At 52.6% G+C, this 19,641-nt stretch overlaps 3 protein-coding genes across 3 annotated transcripts; 1 reads left to right on the top strand and 2 right to left on the bottom strand.

Annotated features, from left to right (window-relative positions):
- Nucleotides 1-79: 79 nt before the first annotated feature.
- Nucleotides 80-2,671, top strand: PRADC1 (protease associated domain containing 1). The gene is made up of 5 exons (XM_052681862.1): nt 80-210; nt 650-750; nt 969-1,078; nt 1,719-1,886; nt 2,103-2,671. The coding sequence occupies exons 1-5, from the start codon at nt 156-158 to the stop codon at nt 2,221-2,223; spliced, it is 555 nt and encodes a 184-aa protein (XP_052537822.1). The 5' UTR covers nt 80-155; the 3' UTR covers nt 2,224-2,671.
- Nucleotides 2,672-2,928: 257 nt separating this feature from the next.
- SMYD5 (SMYD family member 5) lies at nt 2,929-11,134 on the bottom strand. The gene is made up of 13 exons (XM_052681855.1): nt 11,001-11,134; nt 10,814-10,922; nt 9,605-9,744; nt 9,281-9,402; nt 8,493-8,562; nt 7,953-8,057; nt 7,417-7,479; nt 7,142-7,212; nt 6,724-6,830; nt 6,571-6,627; nt 5,457-5,551; nt 5,133-5,203; nt 2,929-4,365 (listed from the first exon to the last, which is right to left on the bottom strand). The coding sequence occupies exons 1-13, from the start codon at nt 11,094-11,096 to the stop codon at nt 4,227-4,229; spliced, it is 1,245 nt and encodes a 414-aa protein (XP_052537815.1). The 5' UTR covers nt 11,097-11,134; the 3' UTR covers nt 2,929-4,226.
- Nucleotides 11,135-11,945: 811 nt separating this feature from the next.
- On the bottom strand, nt 11,946-15,924 carry LOC128080056 (homeobox protein not2-like). The gene is made up of 3 exons (XM_052681863.1): nt 15,752-15,924; nt 14,181-14,389; nt 11,946-13,827 (listed from the first exon to the last, which is right to left on the bottom strand). The coding sequence occupies exons 1-3, from the start codon at nt 15,900-15,902 to the stop codon at nt 13,669-13,671; spliced, it is 519 nt and encodes a 172-aa protein (XP_052537823.1). The 5' UTR covers nt 15,903-15,924; the 3' UTR covers nt 11,946-13,668.
- Between the last annotated feature and the right edge of the window lie 3,717 nt (nt 15,925-19,641).

Genomic DNA, 19,641 nt, shown 5'->3' with positions numbered 1-19,641 from the left:
GGCAAACCGCCGGGCCAGAGTGAGGTGACAGGACCGAAGCTCCCGGCGTCCCTCAGGCGATTGACAGCAGCGACAACCAATAGGAAGGCGCTCTCGGAGCAGCGCCGCCAATGGGCGCGGGGTAGGGCGGGGCGGCGGTGCTGCCGGGCGCAGCCATGCTCCGCCGGTTGCTATGGCTCTGTCTCTGCCTCTGCTCCTGCCCGGGCCGCGGTGAGTGCCGGGCCCTGTGCCCCGATCCGGCTGCATTTTCCTTCGGTGCTCCCCGGTCTGGCTGCATTTCCCCCCAGCGCACCCAGGCCCGATAGCGCTTCCCCTCGGTGCTCCGTGGCCTAATCGTCCCCTTTCTTCCTCTTTCTGCACCTCAGTCTGGCTGTATTTCCCCCCAGTGCAGCCCGGCCTGACTGCGTTTGCCTTCTATGCACCCCGATCCGCGTGCATTTTGTCTTGGCACACCCTGGCCTGGTTGCATTTCCCCTTTGTGCACCCTCATCTGGGTGCATTCACCTTCCATACATCACAATCTGAGTGCGTTTTCCTTCTACGGGTACGAATCTGGGTGCGTTTCCCCTCCGCGCTCCCTGTCCCCTTGGGCTATTTCCCATTTATTTTCACAAGTTTCCCCTTTCCCTCCCTCCCCTTCTCCACGCAGGTTTACGTATCCATGAGTACCTCTATTTCCAAGTGCTGAGCCCTGGAGACATCCGCTACATCTTCACCGCCACGCCGGCCAAGGATTTTGGTGGGGTGTTTGTAAGTAACGAAGCACTAACTTCAGCTTCCCCTTCCTTCTGTTTCTCCACCGCACGGCCTTAAAACCGTCTATTAAAAATGGAGCTGACTGCTTTTCCACAAGCCTTCCCTTTGTGTGTGCTGCAGAGGCCTCCGTGGGGATGAGCGGGGTTGGGGACAGTGGTGGCCGTGCTCCTGAGCCCCGATTCCACTCACCTCTGTTTGTTTCATCCTTGGAGAACACAAGGTACGACCAGATCCACCTGGTCCCAGCAGATCCCCCCGAAGCCTGCGGAGAGCTGAACAATGGTGTCTTCATCCAGGATCAGATCGCCTTGGTGGAGAGGGGGTACGTGTCTCTTTATTTTCTATTTGTCCAGAGCTTGAGGTTTTTTGAGAGAGGCATGGTGCCAGGGAAACAGTCCCTGTCATGTGCATCATCTCCTGGGCAAGCTTTGGCATTAAGGCTGGAAAAGACAAGACATCAAGTTCAACCATCAACCCATCACACTATCCCCACCGACCACATCCCTCAGTGCCACATCTCCGTGGTTCTGGAACACCTCCAGGGATGGAGACTTCATCACTCCCCGGGCAGCTGTGTCAGTACCTGACTGTTCTTTTGGAGAATAAATGTTTCCTAACATCCAACCTGACCCTCCCCTGGTTCCAGCTTCCTTTCAGTGAGTTATACAGAGCTGTAAGGTCTCCCCTGAGCCTCCTCTTCTCCAGACTGACCCATCCCAATTCCCACAGCCGCTCCCCATTAGAGCTGTGCTCCAGACACCTCACAGCTCTGCTGCCCTTCTTTGGATACATTCCAGGGCCTCAACGTCTGTCTTGTAGTGAGGGGCCCAATGCTGGGACACAGACCTACACACATCCCACCTGCCCTTCTGTCTGCCAATGCCGTCAGTCCTGCTGCAGTTGGAGGACACGGAAGGTTTTGTAGGCAGCTGCCAGCCAAAGATTTGTCCCCTCTGTCCCAGGGGCTGCTCGTTCCTGTCCAAGACACGTGTGATCCAGGAGCACGGAGGACGGGCGGTGATCATTGCAGATAACGCCTATGATAATGACAGCTTCTACATCGAGATGATCCAGGACAGCACCAGGAGGACGGCTGACATCCCCGCTCTCTTCCTGCTGGGCAGGGATGGGTAAGTGCCTTGGTTGAGAAACATTTGATCTGCACCTCGTGGGAAGGGACAGGTCTCATTCCCAACTCATCCCAGTGATCAGTGTGTGCCGCCTGGGCTTTATGAGCCGATTTGTTGGTGGATTCAGTAACTTTGATCCACATTTTCCCATGGAGGCGGTGTCCATTGGGTCTCAGCTCTCTTTCATACATACATATCGTTCCTTTCCACTTCCAGGTACATGATCCGACGCTCCCTGGAGCAGCACGGACTCCCATGGGCTGTCATCTCCATTCCTGTCAATGTCACCAGCATCCCGACGTACGAAATGATGCAGCCCCCCTGGACCTTCTGGTAGAGGTGGGAAGACTGCAGCAGATCGAGGACTTCTCGGTGGATCCCAGGAGCTTGCCCAGGAATCAGGTGTGAGGGAAGGGTCCTGGCTCCAGAAATCCCACCAGCCTCACCAGATTTAGCAATGGTTAAAACCTTTATGCTGCCGCTGGCGTGTAGCTGAACAGCAGAACAGCCCAAGGTGGTACCTTGAGCCTGGCACTGAGCAAACTTCATTGTGACTCTCTGGGAGGGCAGCGCAGGCCAGTGCTTCCCTGAGAAACATTTTAACAGTGCTGAGATACCAACAGTAGTTTGCAGTGCCGATTTAGGGGGTTGCAGTATTATATGGATGCAGTCCAAAGGGGAGGGGAGGGAGCATTTGGCACGGGCTTGGTCTGTTCTACCAGGGCTCATCCAACATCTGTATATTTTTGTCTGAGCTAATGAAGTGTGAATGAGTTTTAGAAAAAGGGGAGTTGCTCTTTTTTTTCCTTAAGCAGTCTTGTCCCTAATGATGGTTTTCCCAATTCACTTCTTGCACTCCCTCCCAGTACACTTGCTTCTTGCAGCTGGGGCAGGGCGCATGTCAGATCCTCTCAGACCCAGAGCCCAGACCTTGGGGGACACTTCTGCCCTTGTCCCTCCATCCCACTACCAAGACCAGCCCCCATTCCCTCTCTGCATTCAACCACCACCCATTTTAACAGTACAAACAACACAGCCCCAATTCTCACCAGTCTCGGTTTATTACGAACACTGAAGGGCACGTGGCCCTGGGACACCTGAGGCTGGGGACAAGCAGCGGGGTGCAGGGCTGGCAGTGATGGTCATGTCAGAGGTGCCCATCCACAGCATCACCTCCATTCCCACAATCCAAACCCCACAGGCCCGAGGGAAACGTGGCAGAAAAGCACCCTCCCCAAAACCCAAGATGGGAAAAAAAAAAATACCCTGGGTGCTTCCCCAGCCTGCTGTCAGTCTGTCATTTAAAGCTGTCCTCTCCTTCCAGTTGGGCACTGCACACCCCAGAGCTGCTCACAGCATCAGTGGCTGGCAGTGAGGTGGGTTGCCAGTGACAACTTCATGCTGGCTGCTGTGGACAGACAAACTGCTTCACATGTGGAAGCACAACGGCTGCAATTCCTATGAGTCCTCCCAATGTAGCCCAAGCTGGGGAGTTCACTCTGCAAAACCCAAAACAGTTTTTGGGATTTGGAGGTGGCTTTGCTTATGCAATGTGGTAATTTGTGTCAGGTTTGTGCTAGCAGCGTGGCACCTCCCCCTCCCCAAACAGCCCAGCAATCGCTGCATGGGGCTTTGCATCATATCCAGGATAAAGTTGAGGCAGGAGGGAGATCCCTGCCAGGGTCAGCCCCTCTCTCCCTGCTAGACTCTGGCATCTGAGCCACCCCTGAGGCATCTCTGTCCCACCTGCAAGATCATTCTGACCCTCACTTGCTGTTCACCAAGTCAAGGCATGGAATGGAGTATATATAAGGACCCCAGCTCCTTGGTGTGTAGATAGTGCTAATATAGACATTAAATAGTACCCCTCACAATACACACACATATTCCCCTCATCCCTGCAGGGTAGGAAAGGACATGCTCCTCCACACCCATGGCCAGCACTGACACGGGAGGAGCCTCGGAGGTGGCCACAACACGACCACTACCATGTCCCCTACCCCAGCCCAGGGCCCTGCTCTCCTTCAGCTTCCCCTACAAGCACCAGCTGGCCCCTGGGGTCTGGGATATGGCAGGGAGGCTGCTGGCTCACAACCTCACAAGGGAGAAATGGATGGGCTGGTAAACACACACACGCACACACGCACAGAGCACAAGGGCAGGTGGAAGCAGGGCCTGCCTCCAGCTCCCCCTGCTGCCCCACTCTGCCAGACCTCTGCCGGCACACACGGCCTCCCACCCGACCCCACAACACAACCCTGTTTGTAGTATTAAAGCTGCTGCCTCTGGGAGGACCCCCCCGGTCCCATCCCATCTCTTTACTCTCGCCCAAGGCCAAGATCAAACATCAGTCATCTCATCCTCCAGCTCTGCATCATCCGTCTCCCCTTCGGCCTCCTCCTCTTCGTCCGATGTCACATCGGGGTCGTCAGCTTGTGCTAGGCACTTGGGACACGAGCAGGTAAACAAGTAGTTCTCCCTGGAAAGGGGGTCAGGAATAAGTGTAAGGTAGATGAGACAGGCACAACTCAGACTTGATGATGCTCAGATGAGGTGGAAGTTGTCTGATTTGAAGGGGTGGGGGGTGTTCTCCACCCTGCAGGTGCGACTGGACACCAGCATGGGAATCGTTAGCAGAAGGATGGAGATGGAAAAGGAAGGTGGTGAGGACAGCAAGGGTTTGCCAAGTCAAAAGAGGGGACCAAATGAGCTGCAGCCCACGAAGGGAGCATGTAAACAGGAAGGGGAACAGCTGTTTACAAGGATGGGTAGTGATAGGACAAGGGGGAATGGTTTCAAACTGAGACAGGGGAGGTTTAGGTTGGATATGATGAGGAAGTTTTTCACTCAGAGGGTGGTGAGGCACTGGCACAGGTTGCCCAAGGAGGCTGTGGATGCCCCATCCCTGCAGGCATTCAAGGCCAGGCTGGATGTGGCTCTGGGCAGCCTGGTCTGCTGGTTGGTGACCCTGCACATAGCAGGGGGTTGGAACTGGATGAGCACTGTGGTCCTTTTCAACCCAGGCCATTTTATGATTCTATGATATGACAACAGCACGGAACCCCAGGCTTGCTCAGAGATAAGTCTGACAGTAGCACAGGCAAAGCTGCACATACAGACTGCCACAAGCACACCAGCTTGCACACCAGCCAGCTCACAGCCGCATGGCAGGGCCATAACAGAGAGCCCAGTCTGTGACTGGAGATGTGTGTGTTACCCCCACGTCTCTCCAAACAGCTCCTGTACCTGAGTATCTTGTTGCGGCTGTGTCTGCTCCGCTCCCTCTGACAGCAGTCTAAATAACTGATGCAGATTTCCTGTTAGCAAAGAGAAACAGGCCAGGCTGAGAGCTTCCTCCTATGAACCCAAAGCAGCAGTTTGTACTGGTCCCCCTGACAGCCAAGTGGGTCTGGTAATTCCCACACAGAATAAGGCGTGAATCCACCAGAGCCAGCAAAAATAATGCAAGAGGCAGAAGATACTGGGCTGGGGTCTGTGGGGGAAGAAGGGGACACGGGGACTGCTAAGGTACGATGTCACCTCAGGTTCATCTGCACCCCAGTGTCTCACCTCTCCTGCTTCAATGTCCTCCAGAGCAGTCAGATGCAAAAGGAAGTTGTTGTCTGGGAAGGATGTCTCAGCGTTGGGGATGCAGCTGTGGTTACCTAAAAGGAAGAGAGGGTAAAGCTGCTAAATGTCAGTGGCCTAACTCTGCTCTTTTGGCTATTGGTGGACAGGGGCATGCAGGAGCCAGCACCTCCAGCTGGGAGAGCCATGCTGTGGCTAAGGATACGGCAGCACAATACTCAGCCACACCATCTGCAGTAGGGGCACCAGCATTGCACTCTTTGCTCACATTACAGAGCCCCAGGTGCCCTGCAGAACAAGGTGCAGGGTCAGGGCTCTCTAAACAAAAACAAAACAACACTCGAGGAGACAGGGTTGTCTTGGATCAACCCCTGGGGTGCCCAGCACCATCCCATGCCTTTGTGTGCCCACAGAAGGGTGCACAGGGTAGCACTGCTCCCTTACTTCCCAGCTCTCACAGCAGCCAGTGACCAGAGCCCACTGTGCTGAAAACACTTTGGAGTGACACAAGGAAGCTCTGAGTGCTGGGTCAACCTTGCCCACATCCTAGCAGCCCAGATAAGAAAGGCTCCTCCCTTGCTTTAATGGCTCATTCAGCTCCATTACACACAGACAAGGCAGGAGATTGTCTCTTCACTAATTGCACATGATGTTCCTGGAGCCCACATTACATCTGAGACCATTCAGGCTAGGACTGACCATTCCAAGGACAGGCAGGATGCCAGGAAACAGTGAGAGAGCAACCAGGCCACAGGACAGCAGCAATCCCATCCCAACTCACCAATCCCATCCTGCCCACTGATGGGAAGTATAAACCCACTTTGCCAGAGGCTATTAGGGATCGTTCAAGTTGGAAAGGACCCTTAAAGGCCATCTAGTCCAACTCCCTGCAATGAACAGAAACATCTGCTGCTCCATCAGGTGCTCAGAACTCAGTCTAGCCTGACCTTGAATGTCTCCAAGGATAAGGCAAGGCATCCACCACCTCCCTGGGCAACCCGTTCCAGTGCCTAGAGGTGAGTGTTTCTAGCACAGCACAACTCCCTCCTCACAACTAGCTCTCCTCCCAGTCCTTGTCCCTGTAAGTGTTACTTACAGCAGCTCTGGAGCATGTAGAGACCTGACCCCTCACAGTTGAGGAATTCACCAGATTCTGCAGAACAGAGAAGGGTGAAGGTTAAAGCTGTGATCCTCAGATAAGCCTTCCAGCTGCCTGATGCTACTACCTACAGCCACAGCAGAGCCTTACCCTTCTCAATGTCTTTGTAGAGCTGGTCAATGAAGGCGTCCAGCTCCTCTCGTTGCAGCATGGGGAGATCTAATGCATCACAAGCATGCACCCACTGGCTCAGAGAGCTACAGGGAAGTAAAGGACACCATTAAAGGACACCATTACAGCCCCACAGTGCTGCCAGTACACAGTGGGAGCTCACACAGGGGATCTAAGGGTTAAACTCAGGGGCTTCAAGTGGCCAAGGTCTGCCAGGGGGATGCCAAAGGGTTGGACAGAGCTGAAATAAAAGACTGCTTTTACGTTTGCCTCCCCAGCCCCACTTCCCACGTTTGAGCCCAGCCATTACTTAGACCAATGCAGATTTGCAGGCTGTACACACCCTCCACGCTTCATCTTTTCTGCCCTGCAAGGAACACACAGAAAGCCCCATTACCTGGTTCCTATGCCTTGGCCATTGGTCCCAACGAGAGCAAAGAGAGATCGAAAGCCTTCCGGAGTGAACCACTGCAGAAGGGAGATCAGAAAACAGCTGAGTTCAGGCCAATCTGCAGCAGAACTCCAGTCTGCATGCACCTCAAAACCCACAGGAAGCTTTAGGGGAAGCAAGAAATGGGCAGAGTCCCAGGAAAGCCCTGGCCTTAGGGGCAGACAATAACCCAAAAGGACTGGCACCCAAAAGAAGGTCCCACTTCTCCTGGTTCAACTCACCCTGCTGAGTTGTTCATCATAAAGGGCTTCAGTGAAGAGCAAACGCAGCAGCTCCAGCTGGCCCTGGCAGAACACAACACCATCAGGGTGGACAGACATTGCTGGGAATCAGACCCAGGCTGACAACCAAGCCCAGCACAGGCCAGGAGGCTCAAAAGTCAGACTCCTGGTCCTTCTCTGCAAGGCTGAGAGCTGCTGCCCTTAGAGCAGTGAAAAGCCACTCACTTTAGCAGCAAAACCCACCTGCTGAGGTGATACTCAGCAGCTAACAAACACCATGACCCATTTCCATAGCTGAAACATCCCCGCAACAGGAAGGAACAGCATGTTCTGCTGTAGGACTGCAACTCCAAAGCCCTCTCAGCAGCCCATTTCCTCTCTATCAGCTGAGCTGGCCCCAAACAGGGCTCTGTATCTCCACTGTGCTTGGGATTTCCAATGTCTCCCATCCCAGCTGCACCCACAGACTCACAGATGCGGGCAAGAAGAGGGCAGGTTCAGGGATTCCAAGTATCCAACATGCCCAAAGCTCTTACCTTAAATTTGTCCCCCAGTAGTTTGTGTGCAATCTCCTCCTCTTCGTTTGCTGTCTTACTGCAGAACTGGGAGAAGGCCTTGATCCACCAGTCCTTGTCTTTAGCCTGAAACAGGAATCAAGCAAATGTACTGCACCGACACCTCTTCCTTCCCCAGCTAGGAGAGAGAGGGAAGATGAGTCCCACTGAGCTCAGATATATTCAGTCTGCCATCAAGAACCATCAGAAGCAGTTGCACAGTAGTAGCTTATTGGAAGTAAACATTGAGATTGCCAGGCTGAAAAAAAAAAGGAGCCAAAGGGAAGGCTCAGCTCTGTCTAATTAATTTGGTATGGAAAAATGATCTGCTTGGCTCAGGGCATAGATGCATCCCCTGCTGCCTGCCGTCTCTACGGCCAGGGATCATGAGATGTTGACATCTATTCAAGCAGGAAATTGCTCTGCCAGGCACTTGAGAAGAGATCAGTCCTTGAGAATAACAGCCACAACAGGAAAAGGCAACCACACGCTGGCAGCTGCTGACCCAAACTGCAAACCTACCTGTTTGACAGTGGCAACCATCCGGGCCATCAGCATGATGCTGGAAGTCTCTGGTGGATAATGCATGTTTCTGGGGAACAAAAAAGGAGAGCGATGATATCAGTGCTGGTATGGAAATAAAAAGCTGGAGGGAGGCAGGAGCAGCTGCCATCCCTGTGGGCAGGCCTGCACTCATCTGTCACAGCAAATCAGCCAAGCCAGCACCGCTGCATGGAGGCACGATGCTGTTGGGGGCAAGAAGCTGGCACCCACCTGGCTGCTCAGAGCATACAATAATTCCCCACTATTCTGCCAAACTACAGTCCTAAGAATACCTATGGTCTCACACAAAGCCCAACACTGCAACAAGAACTGGGGTTTGCGACCAGCTTTGAGGCAGAGATGTCGCTTTACCCCTCTGTGCCACTTTAACATTTGCAAGCAGGGACAAGAATTCATGTATCCACAAGGGTGCTGCTTGGCAGATCCTAGGTTGGAGATGGCAGATCTCTGAAAGATTGGAAACGTGCAGACACTACAAAATTGCAGGAGTGAGGGGTACGCAGCATAGTGCTTGATAGCCCTTTAGTGGGTGACAAATAAGAAGTGCTCAGCCCCAATCCAAAGCTCCACCACAGCCAACACGTATCCTGGCAGGGCTGCAGAGCAGAGCAGTGTCCCACAGCCTCCATGTCCCTCATGCAGAGATGCAAAGCAACGATGGCCCTCAGGCCTGGTCCCAAGCCAGCATCACCCAGCCTGGGACAGCCACTTACAGCCTGTAAGCAACAGGTGGGTTGATCCCCTACCTCCATGCCTCCTGCAGCTTGTTGAGGGGGTGCGTGGGGTCATCACGGGATGGGCCAAGGCAGAGGACTTGGTGGTACTGCTCCAAAGCAGCCTGCCTGCACTCAGCACTGCAGTATGTCACCTAGAGCAAGAGGCACAGCACCCAGCATTGGCTACAGCAGCAGGAAAAGGGCTTCTTGGGCCCAGCCGAGCCCCAGCTCTTTAGCAGAAGGAAAAAGCGGTCACCTATTATAGGGCAGAAAGCCACACCAAAGGCCTGCCTGGATGCTACAAAGGAATCAGCGACCCCAAGAAGATCACAGTCCCCCCTGACAACCCCATACCTGGCAGCGAGGACACTGCTGGTGCAGGTCTTTGCGGATGCTGCACTGCTCCGGGTGAGGCAGCACCAGAGAGCTCCTCCCCAGCAGTCGCTGGGCATTCTCCTCTGCTGTCTCCAAAGCCCGCAGGCAGTGATCACAGGCTGCAAGCAGAAAACACAACCAGATGCCCCAGTGTATTTAAGGGCCCTATGACACACGACAAGCACACCCCTGTCTTTAAGGGCTGCATGATACACGCAGCAAGTGTCCTCCTTTTGCTGACCTGCAGCAGAGCTCAGCAGACAGCACAGTCTAGGTAGACAAGGCTCAGCTTGCGTCCAACCCTACTTTTGCATTTCTTCTCTCCATCCCCTCCTTTTGTCCCAAAAGACCCAAAGGCAAGAGCCCAGTGGAACAGCTTAAGCCACACATATCAAAAAAGACTCTTAAATGTTGACCGGTTTCCACTTTCACACCTCTGAAGAACACCGGCAACCCCGCAGGCTGTACTCCATAGACTCATGAATCACAGAATGGCCAGGGTTGGAAAGGGACCTCAAGGGTCGCTAATCACCAACCCCCCACCACACGCAGGGCATAAAGATTGGAAAAGATCTCTCAGATCACCAAGTCCAACCCCCACTGTGCCTCTCAGTGCCACATCTCCACGGCTCTTGAGCATCTTCAGGGATGGTGACTCCACCACCTCCCTGGGCAGCCCATGCCAATGGCTGATTAGCACCCACACCACTCAGAAACTGTGGTGTCCCCAGCGTATTTTGGTTTTTTTTCCAGCACGATGGTTTGGTTGGCAGCCTCCTTTAATCTGTGCCTGCTCTTCCACCTTCTTAACAGTGTCCAATGAAGGCGTGAAGGATCTGGAGCACAGATCTTATAGCGAGAGGCTGAAGGGATGGGATGGCTGAAGGTGGAGGAGGCTCAGGGGAGGCCTCACGGCTCGGCACGGCTGCCTGAAAGAGGCTGGGGGGAGGTGAGGCTCAGCAACAGCAACAGAACCAGAGCTGATGGCCTTCGGCTGCACCATGGGAGGGTCGGGTTGGACATGAGGAAATCAGGCAGGCAGTGGCCAAAGGAATGGGGGTCCCTGGAGGTGCTCCAGAACCGTGGGGTTGTGGTGCTGAGGGATCGGCGAGCACGCACGTTCGGGGACGCCGGAGCTGGAAGCAGCAGCAGAGCCCAGCCCACCCCGACCCGCAGCCCGCGGCTCACCTCGGTAGTTGTACAGCGCGTTCCAGAGGAACTGCGACGAAACCACCGGCTTCTCCACGAACACCGCCTCCCCTTTGCGGATGCTCCGGGTGGCGAACAGCCCCTTCCCCTGCCACGGGGGACAAACCCGGCGTTAAGGGGAAACGTGAAACGGAGCTCGCCCCGCAGCGCGGCGGGCACGGCTCACCTTAGCGCTGCTGATATACCGCGATTCGGCCGCGGCCCCGAGCCCCGGCCGGGCTCCCAACGCCGCTCCGCGCGCGTCCCCCGCCGCGGCGGCCATCTTCGGGCGGCGACTTCCACGCTCTGACCCACGGGGGCGGGGAGTGCTGCTTCCTCCTCCTCCTCCTCCTCCTCTTCTTCTCCTCCTTCTCTTCCTCCTCCTCCACGTCCTTTCCCGCCCTGCCCGGCTGGAAGATGGCCGCCGCTCCCCACATCGCGCTGGGGCTCCGCTCCCGCCGCCCCTCAGCCCACAGGGCGGGCGGCCATCTTGGCTCCCCAAACCCCGCCGCCCCCCCCCCAGAAAAAAACACAACACACCTCAAAAAAGCCCCATATCGGAGCTGGGGCTCTTCCCCACATGGACAGACAGCAGCTGGGAGCTTGCTGGTGTCTCTGCGATCGGTTTTATTTCATTTTAACCACCAGTCCGTGCGAGAACGCACCGTACCCCTGGGCACCTCCTCAGCGTGCTGCAAACTCTTTTATTTTCCACAAAAAAAAAAAAAATCATAAAAATTTCCCTCCAGGTCATTAACACACGCCTTGCTTTTCCCCGTAAACGCCTAAAATCCACGCAAACACCGAGTTGAGCAGCATTGCATCGCTCTCTCATTCACGCCTGCTTGCCTTCATCCCAGCTCTGGATATGGGAAGGAGGGATTTATAATTTTGGGACGTTTTCAGGTGTTTTGAGTCACTAGGTGTCACTGCCGGCACGAGTTAGAAACAAATCGTGGTTCTGTTGCGAGCCCCCATAGGGAGCGCTGCTCTGCTGGGCCATGCCTCCATCCTGCAGCCGTGGCGATCCCTGCTCCTTTTTATGCCAGTTTTCACCACTTATGCACATAACAGCAAAACACTGCGATACAACCACGGCACATTCCCTTTCTGTAAGGTTTCGGTGCAAAGATGCAGCGTGGAGCATCCGCTTGTGCCGTGACCCAAACCCTTCTGCCTGCCTAACGCCTTGTGGCATTTCTTGCTATAAATATAGGGCGAATTCTGCAAGAAATGGGCAAAAGATGTACTTGTGTTGTACTTCACCAGCCATCAGGCACTGGTGAAGGCTGCCCAGGGAACGGCACTGTCCCTGGGACGCTGCAGAGCCATGGAAATGTGGCATTTAGGGGCACCCAGGTGATGCCGAGTCCTGCTGTCCTCTCCCAATCTCATCTTCCCTCTTAGACACACTGTTTGCAAAGCAAATAAAGAAGCAACCCTTGGCAAGGAGAAAAGAATGTTATTTCTTTTCTCTCTAACACTAGAGGAAAGCAATATGCAGTTTTTCCTCCAGAGGGTGGTGAGGCACTGGAACAGGTTGCCCAAGGAGGCTGTGGATGCCCCATCCCTGCAGGCATTCAAAGCCAGGCTGGATGTGGCTCTGGGCAGCCTGGTCTGCTGGTTGGTGACCCTGCACACAGCAGGGGGTTGAAACCAGGTGATCATTGTGGTTCTTTTCAACCCAGGCCATTCTATGATTCTGTGGTCGGAAAGAGAAGTGATGAATTACCCTGAGCTCATGGGATGTTGTGCCTGGTGCCCTGGGGATGAGGTGACAGCCTGAGCACTGTCTGCATGGCCAAAAGCTGCTGCTGCTGTGCACACCAGCCCCTAGGAATCACTAAAACACAGAGAAACTTGAATGCTCAGTCCTGACCCCTCGGAGCCCTCCCACCCACCAGGAATATGACGGTAAGCTGCAGTGTGTGGCTGCAAGTGTGCTTGCCGAGCTCTCCAGGTGCTGCTTCCCACAGCACTGCAGTGTATAACGAGGAGAGAAGTGAGCAGCCACCATCTGGGCCAGGACCAGCACATCTGGATCAGGGCAGGGGGCCGTCTGACACAGCAGAGGTGTTGGAGAGCTGCTAGTTTATAACAGCCCCGGTCTCTGCACCTCTGAGAGCCTCATGAGACCCTTGTTCCCCATGCAAATCATGGTGAAGTAAGGCAAAAAACACACTCTGAAAGGCAAAAGAAAGGCAGGAAGACAGCAAGGCACAGGACAGGAGGAGGAGCACTGCTGCTCTAGGGGCAGAGTCAGACCCTGTTCATCACGTTGCATGAATAAAACATGAAAATAAATACAATAACGATAAAAATGATGCAGGCGGGAGTAAAGGACTTTTCAAGTTTCCGCTTTTTTTTGTTGTTGTTGTTGTTGTGATCTCAGCATCCAACATAGGAATCAAGATGACCAGGAGAAACAATCAGAGCCAAATCTCCTCCCAACACAGCTCTCCCTCATAGGAGCACACAGTACCTGCAACAGGAGTGACCCCGTGTTCAGATGCTGCCGTGCTCACAGCTGTCAGAGACATGGACTGAACCCCAGCCTCTCTGTTGGAAACTGTGCTTCCTAGCACTGTGATAACAAATGAAATCACACGCTTTGCCACTGCGATGGAACCATCAAGCATCAAGAGTTACAGCACTGGTTACCAAACAGGGCGTCTCTACACTTGGATGCTTCTTCCCACCCAGTGGCAGTTTAGTTCTGTAGCTCAAAACTCTCAGAGCAAGAACTTTGAGTCTATCTTGGACCAAGCGAGCACAGACGTGCCTGCATCCCCAGTACCTCCATCAGGCAGGTATGGCTGCAAAAACAACAGTGGCAGCTGCATCCCATCAGCTCCTCAAAGCTCAACGTCCACTGTGTCCTCCTCATGCTCCTTGTCATCTGTGGGGCCAGCAGAGGCGGGCTGCATCACCCCAAACTGTGACAGCTTTGCTTTCTTCTGTTCCATGCTCTGCTTCCTCCATTTGATCCTCCGGTTCTGGAACCAGACTTTCACCTAGCAGGGAAATGGTCTTCAGAAACAGACAAGGAGGAGCAGGAAAAATTCAGACCCTGCATCATCCAAGGATCCATACTGCACAAAGCGCCTCCAGAACACCTTAATCTTAATCAGCCCAACTCAGCTTGAACTCCAGTGCAAACAGGTTTGTGCTCCCAAACGCTTTTTGTTCTACTTCATAAATGTCAAGTGTTATTATTCATGAATCTACACTTATCTTGCAACGTTCTCCACCGTTATCTCGCAGCACGTCACTCTGCATCAATTCCTGCTTCCCAAGGGAGGAATCCCCACCAACTGACCCCAGACCCCAGCTCATTGCAGCCGTGCCCAGCTCCCCGATCCCTCACCTGGGTCTCTGTGAGACGCAGTGTCGCAGCCAGGTCCACTCGCTCTGTGCCCACCATGTACTGCTGCTTGAGGAACTCTTGCTCCAGCCGCTCCAGCTGCTCTGGTTTGAAGACTGTGCGCACCCTCTTCATTTTGCAGGGCCCTCCGGACCTCCATGGCACAGCAGGGCCCAGCGGGTCGGCCCCTGTGCAGTGAGACAACTCCAGACCTGCATGCAAGAAGCAGGGATTTAAGGGGTCTCAGTGGTTGAGGCCATTCCTCTAGCTCTGCTGAAGAGCCAAGCTCAGCTTGCATGGGCTGTGATTAAAATCCAAACGCAGCTGCTCTACAACTGTAAGGGGGTGGGAGGAAGGAGCACCAAAAATAAAAGCAGGGATGTCCCTTTGTGGCACTAAAGGACATGGTTTAGTGAAGGACTTGATAGGTCAGGTTAGTGGTTAGGCTTGGAGATAGTGAAGATGTTTTCCAGTGCAGATAATTCTGTTTCTATGACAGGTACCACCTACAACAGTCCTGGACGTGCAGCCAGACCCAAAGTCAGTTCTAGTGAGCAGATTTTAACCTCTCATCTCCACAGAATCTTTATAACAACACCCATCAAGAGTTGTTGAGTGAAAAAACACCATCCCCGCTTTCAGGAAGCCTCTCATCACTGATATCCAAACGCTGGGGAAGCTCTGCCCATGCTCAGCCAGCACTGGGTGGAGGATGCTGAAGCTGGCAGCATCCTGCAGGTCCGCTGTTCCCAAAGTCCCCTTCAGCTCCTTAGGAAAGCCATCATCTCCCTTTCCTGGTCCCTCCATGGGATTGAATGGCCCAACCCGTTCCTTTCATGCAGGAATGACTTCAGATCTGCTCTTTGTCTCTAGCACAGCCCTTTATCTAGTTGTGACCTGATGATAACAATAATTAGCTCATTAACAAACAGCTGTCACAGGTCCCACTGGCCCCAGCCTAAGAGCAGTGCTACGCTGTCAGATCCAAGCAGGCACCGTGACCTACTTCATGTCATTAATTAAGGTGTAAGTTCTGCACGTGTTTAACGATTTGTAGGCTGGAGAACTGACAGCTCAACAGCCCTAATTGCACTTCAACTATTTGCAGCCCTCAGATCATTTTACCAGTCACACCTTTTTTCCCCCTGTTTTGATACTTGGATAATAGAGAGTGCAATTACTGACGTGCGATAGAGATTGTGGATAGAGACATGTATTTTCCTATCTTCACATTCAATATAATACACAGAGTAACATACGCAGCTATACAGACGCTGGCTGTTAAAGTAAGACATTAAGTAGCTGTACGACGTAGCTTAAAAAAAAAAAAGAAAATCAAGTGTAGCAAATATTTGTGGTCTGAATATTGCAGCTCTCAGACCGAACCAGAACTCCCCATGCAGCTGCCAGCTGTGCTGAGCTGCCAGTTTTGCTCCAAATGCTAAGAAGAGACTTAATGTCAAGGACGGGGGCGAAGCCTATTTTCAGTCAGCCCGCCCGTTCCAAACCGTGGGGCTCTCCCACCCCCCGTCCCCCGCCCCCCCGCAGCCCCGCACCCCGAGCCCCGCGCTCACCTCCTCCCCAGCGGCAGCCCCAGCTCCAGGCTCCCGGCCCCGGCATGGGGAGAGGGATGGGAGGCGGCGGCGGGCCGGGGGCTGCGTGGCCGGGCCGTGGGGGTTCGGCGAGGAGAGCATCGATGTGGAAAGGGGTCTTGGGGGGAGGCATGGCCGCCTGGGTGCCTCCGACCGGCCCGGCGCCTTTATATGGGGAGAGGGAAAGGGAGAGCTGCTATGCAAAAAGGGGGCGGGGGGGCCGCCCGACACCTGCCGGCCCACGGCGACAGCGAGACAACACCTCCCCCAAACCCTCCTCCCCAAACAACAGTCCCTGAAAGCCCTCCTTCTGAACCGACGGCCCTCCTTCCGAAACTACACCCCATGGTAGTTTCCTCCCATTCAAACAAGAGCCCCCAGAACGCCTTCCTCTAAAGTAACACCTCCAGGATCACCCCTCTGACCAAAGGTACACCCCTGGGGCCTTCCAACATAACACCCCCCAACGCTCCTCCTAAAACAGCACCCTTTAAGGACACTTCTTCTTCAAAACCAACTCCCCCATGGACAATCATCAGCTTCCTCCCAGCCAAAACCCAACACCCCTCCTTCCCCTCCTGTGTTCCGATGGACACCCCTCCTTCAAGGCCAGCACTTCCACTGACACCCACATGGACACCCACACCTTTCCCCATGGACACCCACACCAACACCCACTCCTTCCCCCCCACTGACACCCACATCTGTTCCAGCTGACCCCCAGAAGGAGAAGTGCAGCTGGCACGGACGCATGGCCGATGTGTGAACGTGCCCAGCAAACAGCACTGGGGATACGCAGCCCTGCGTGCACAAATATCCCTGCATGCACAAATATCCCTGCACATATCTCTGCAAGCACAACGTTCACACTATAAACTAACTCCATTGTAAGCAAACACAGAGAAATCCCCAGCACAGAGCGTTTGGGTCAATAAACACAAAACAAGAATCTCCCCATGGCTTAACTATCTGGCATTAAGCGTCTCTGTGTGCAGGGCGGGCTGTCTGTACCGAGCAAATCCTGCCTTAAATCAGGGATCCGTGCCCTTCTCACACACTTTGAAGTTCCTTTTATAAAGGGGCATCTCTATATGTTAAGCAATTGGAGGGAAATGGAAATTTTGGGACAGAGCCAGCATCGCTCCCCCCGGCGAGGCAGCACCCTGCTGTTGGTTATGGAGCCTTTGGGAGCAGGATGCCTGCAGGACACAAAGGAGTCCCTCAGCTTTGCCTTTCAAACACTTTTTCCTCCCGTTTAGCATCCTGCCTTCCACGGCAGCTTCAAAATAAGTGAATAAATACAGCTGCTGCTTTATGACTCCTTATCCAAACACACAGCCCCAACCCTGCCGGCATTTAACTCTGTGCTTAATTGAAATCACACGTTCAAAGCTGGGCAAGCACTGAAGCCTCTCCCCGAAAAGCCCATCGCAGAGAAGATGATGCTAAGGATTCACAGCTCCTGGCTTGGGTTTGGCTTTGGGTTGCAAAGAGCTCGTGGGTTAAAACATGCTTAGATAGGAATTTTTCTGGCCAATTGCTTTTTTCTCTTTTTAATAAGTCACCATAACCCACGTCGTTTCCCATGGGAAGAGATGGGAGGGGAGCTCTGGGTGTTCAGTTCTTACAGAATTGGACCGTTGAACTGTTCAATCATAGAACCATGGAATCATGGAACTGTACAGTCATTGAATCATGGAATCATTGGGTCATTCAATCATTTGATCATCGAATCATAGAATCGTGGAATCATTCAGTCACTGAATTGTTGAATCGTAGAATCACTGATTCGTGGAATCGTTGAATCATGGAATCATTGAAGCATGAGATCATTGAATCATGGAGTCATGGAATCAAGGGATCATGAAATCATAGAATCATGGAATCATTGAATCATAAGATCATGAAATCATAGAATTGTGGAATCGTGGAGTCATGGAATCAAAGAATCATTGAATCATAGAATCATGGAATCATGGGATCATGGAATCATGGAATCATGGAATCATGGAATCATGGAATCATGGAATCATGGAATCATGAAATCATGGAATCATGGCATCATGGCATCATGGAATCATGGAATCATGAAATCACTGAATCATGGCATCATTGAGTCGTGGAATCATGGAATCATGGCAACATGGAATCATGAAATCATGGAATCATTGAATCATGGAATCATGGCATCATGGAATCATGGCATCATGGAATCATGGAATCATGGCATCATGGCATCATGGAATCATTGAATCATGGAATCATGGGATCATGGAATCATGGAATCATGGAATCAATCATTCAGTCACTGAATTGTTGAACCATAGAATCATTGAATCATGGAATCGTTGAGTCGTTGAATTGTTTTATCATTGAATCATTGAATCATGGGATTGAATCATTGAAGCATGACGTTGAATCATGGAGTCATTGAATCATGGCATCATGGAATCATGAAATCATGGAATCATTGAATCATGGAATCGTTGAGTCATTGAATTGTTTTATCATTGAATCATTGAATCATGGAATCGTTGAGTCATTGAATTGTTTTATCATTGAATCATTGAATCATGGGATCATTGAATTATTGAAGCATGACATCGTTGAATCATGGAATCATGGAATCATTGAATCATTGAATCATTGTGTCAGAGAAATCGTAGAATCATTGAAGCATAGAATCACTGGATCATAAAATCATTGGGTCACATAAACACTGAATTGTACAATCATGGAATCATGGAATTATGGAATGGTACGATCGTAGAAATGTACAATCACTGAATCATAGAATCATCCTTGAGTCCTAGAATCCTTGAATGGTGGAATCATCAAACTGGAGAATCACACAGTCATAGAATCATAGAAACACTGATGTGTACCATGCTAATATTGCAGAATTGCAGAATAACATGGAAGTGTGGAATCATAGAAACATGGAATCGTAGAATCACAGAACTGTGGAACCACGGCACCACAGGATGAAATGCACGGGTTGGAAGGGACCTTCGAGATTTACTCAGGGATGAGCAGCGTGGGCAGAGCAGAGCTGGGAGGAAGGACAGAGGGACGGAACCCCACGCACGGCACAGAGGGACGGGTGGCCACCAAAGCTGCTTTTCTATTCAGCATCCCCGGCTTGGCGCCCCGCGTCCCATCAGCGCTGTGTGCTCAGCTAATGCATTTCAGTTCAAAAGCTGGCAATTTTCACTCGCTGGTAATGACTTGGGAAATGTAGCACCCAGCAGCCGGGCGGAGAGGGGCTGCCCTGCACGTGAGGTTGAACGGCTCCGTGCCATCATCCAGCCCCTGAGCCCCTGCTCCCCTTGTGCAGGCGCTGAGAAGGGCAGATGAAAGGCCGGACCCTGAGCCTCCCGCCTCTTCTTCTTCTTTTTATTTTTTTAATGTTTCCAGTTTTGTTTTTCAAGAGTACGGAAAATAAAAGGGAAGGAGGGGGGGGGGGAAGGGAGTGTCTTTGGGGGTTGGGGTGGCAAAGAAATCCCAACAACAAAACAACAACAACAAAAAGCCCCCAGCTCTTTGTAAACATCCCCCCTGAGCAAAGGGAAGGGGGTGAAAAGCATTTCCTGATAACTCCATTAAAGAATGAGGCTGCATTAACATTCCAAGTACCTCGACAAGAGATGAAAGTGGGGAACTTGAGCTCAGCCTCTCCTTGCTCCAGATGTTATTATGGGCTCCCTGAAAGGTTTTTTTATTTCTTTTTTGCAAAGAGACAAAGATGTTGCCTACTTCAAACGGGGCTAATTGATGCTAATGACTATCAGATAGAGTGGGGGCCCTTGTTCCCCCCTGCAAAGGGAAAAGAGAGAGCGCATTTTACAATCCCCTCATAGAAAAACGCCTCG

This window comes from Tympanuchus pallidicinctus, unplaced genomic scaffold, assembly GCF_026119805.1.
Source record: "Tympanuchus pallidicinctus isolate F22 unplaced genomic scaffold, pur_lepc_1.0 scaffold2, whole genome shotgun sequence".
Classification (NCBI taxonomy): domain Eukaryota; kingdom Metazoa; phylum Chordata; class Aves; order Galliformes; family Phasianidae; genus Tympanuchus; species Tympanuchus pallidicinctus.
Note: the sequence above shows the minus strand (reverse complement) of the source record. Positions and strands in the feature narration are given on the sequence as shown.

What these genes read in the sequence shown, in the direction of transcription:
- PRADC1 (XM_052681862.1), top strand. Translation starts at nt 156, where the DNA reads ATGCTCCGCCGGTTGCTATGGCTCTGTCTCTGCCTCTGCTCCTGCCCG. An exon ending in AGGATTTTGGTGGGGTGTTT is followed by an intron (nt 751 to 968) that starts GTAAGTAACGAA and finishes TCATCCTTGGAG; the next exon opens with AACACAAGGTACGACCAGAT. An exon ending in ATCGCCTTGGTGGAGAGGGG is followed by an intron (nt 1,079 to 1,718) that starts GTACGTGTCTCT and finishes CCTCTGTCCCAG; the next exon opens with GGGCTGCTCGTTCCTGTCCA.
- LOC128080056 (XM_052681863.1), bottom strand. Translation starts at nt 15,902, where the DNA reads ATGCCTCCCCCCAAGACCCCTTTCCACATCGATGCTCTCCTCGCCGAA. An exon ending in GGGCTGCCGCTGGGGAGGAG is followed by an intron (nt 14,390 to 15,751) that starts GTGAGCGCGGGG and finishes TCTTGCATGCAG; the next exon opens with GTCTGGAGTTGTCTCACTGC. An exon ending in TGCGTCTCACAGAGACCCAG is followed by an intron (nt 13,828 to 14,180) that starts GTGAGGGATCGG and finishes TTTCCCTGCTAG; the next exon opens with GTGAAAGTCTGGTTCCAGAA.
- SMYD5 (XM_052681855.1), bottom strand. Translation starts at nt 11,096, where the DNA reads ATGGCCGCCGCGGCGGGGGACGCGCGCGGAGCGGCGTTGGGAGCCCGG. An exon ending in GGTATATCAGCAGCGCTAAG is followed by an intron (nt 10,923 to 11,000) that starts GTGAGCCGTGCC and finishes CCCCCGTGGCAG; the next exon opens with GGGAAGGGGCTGTTCGCCAC. An exon ending in CTACATGCTCCAGAGCTGCT is followed by an intron (nt 5,552 to 6,570) that starts GTAAGTAACACT and finishes TCTTCCTTTTAG; the next exon opens with GTAACCACAGCTGCATCCCC.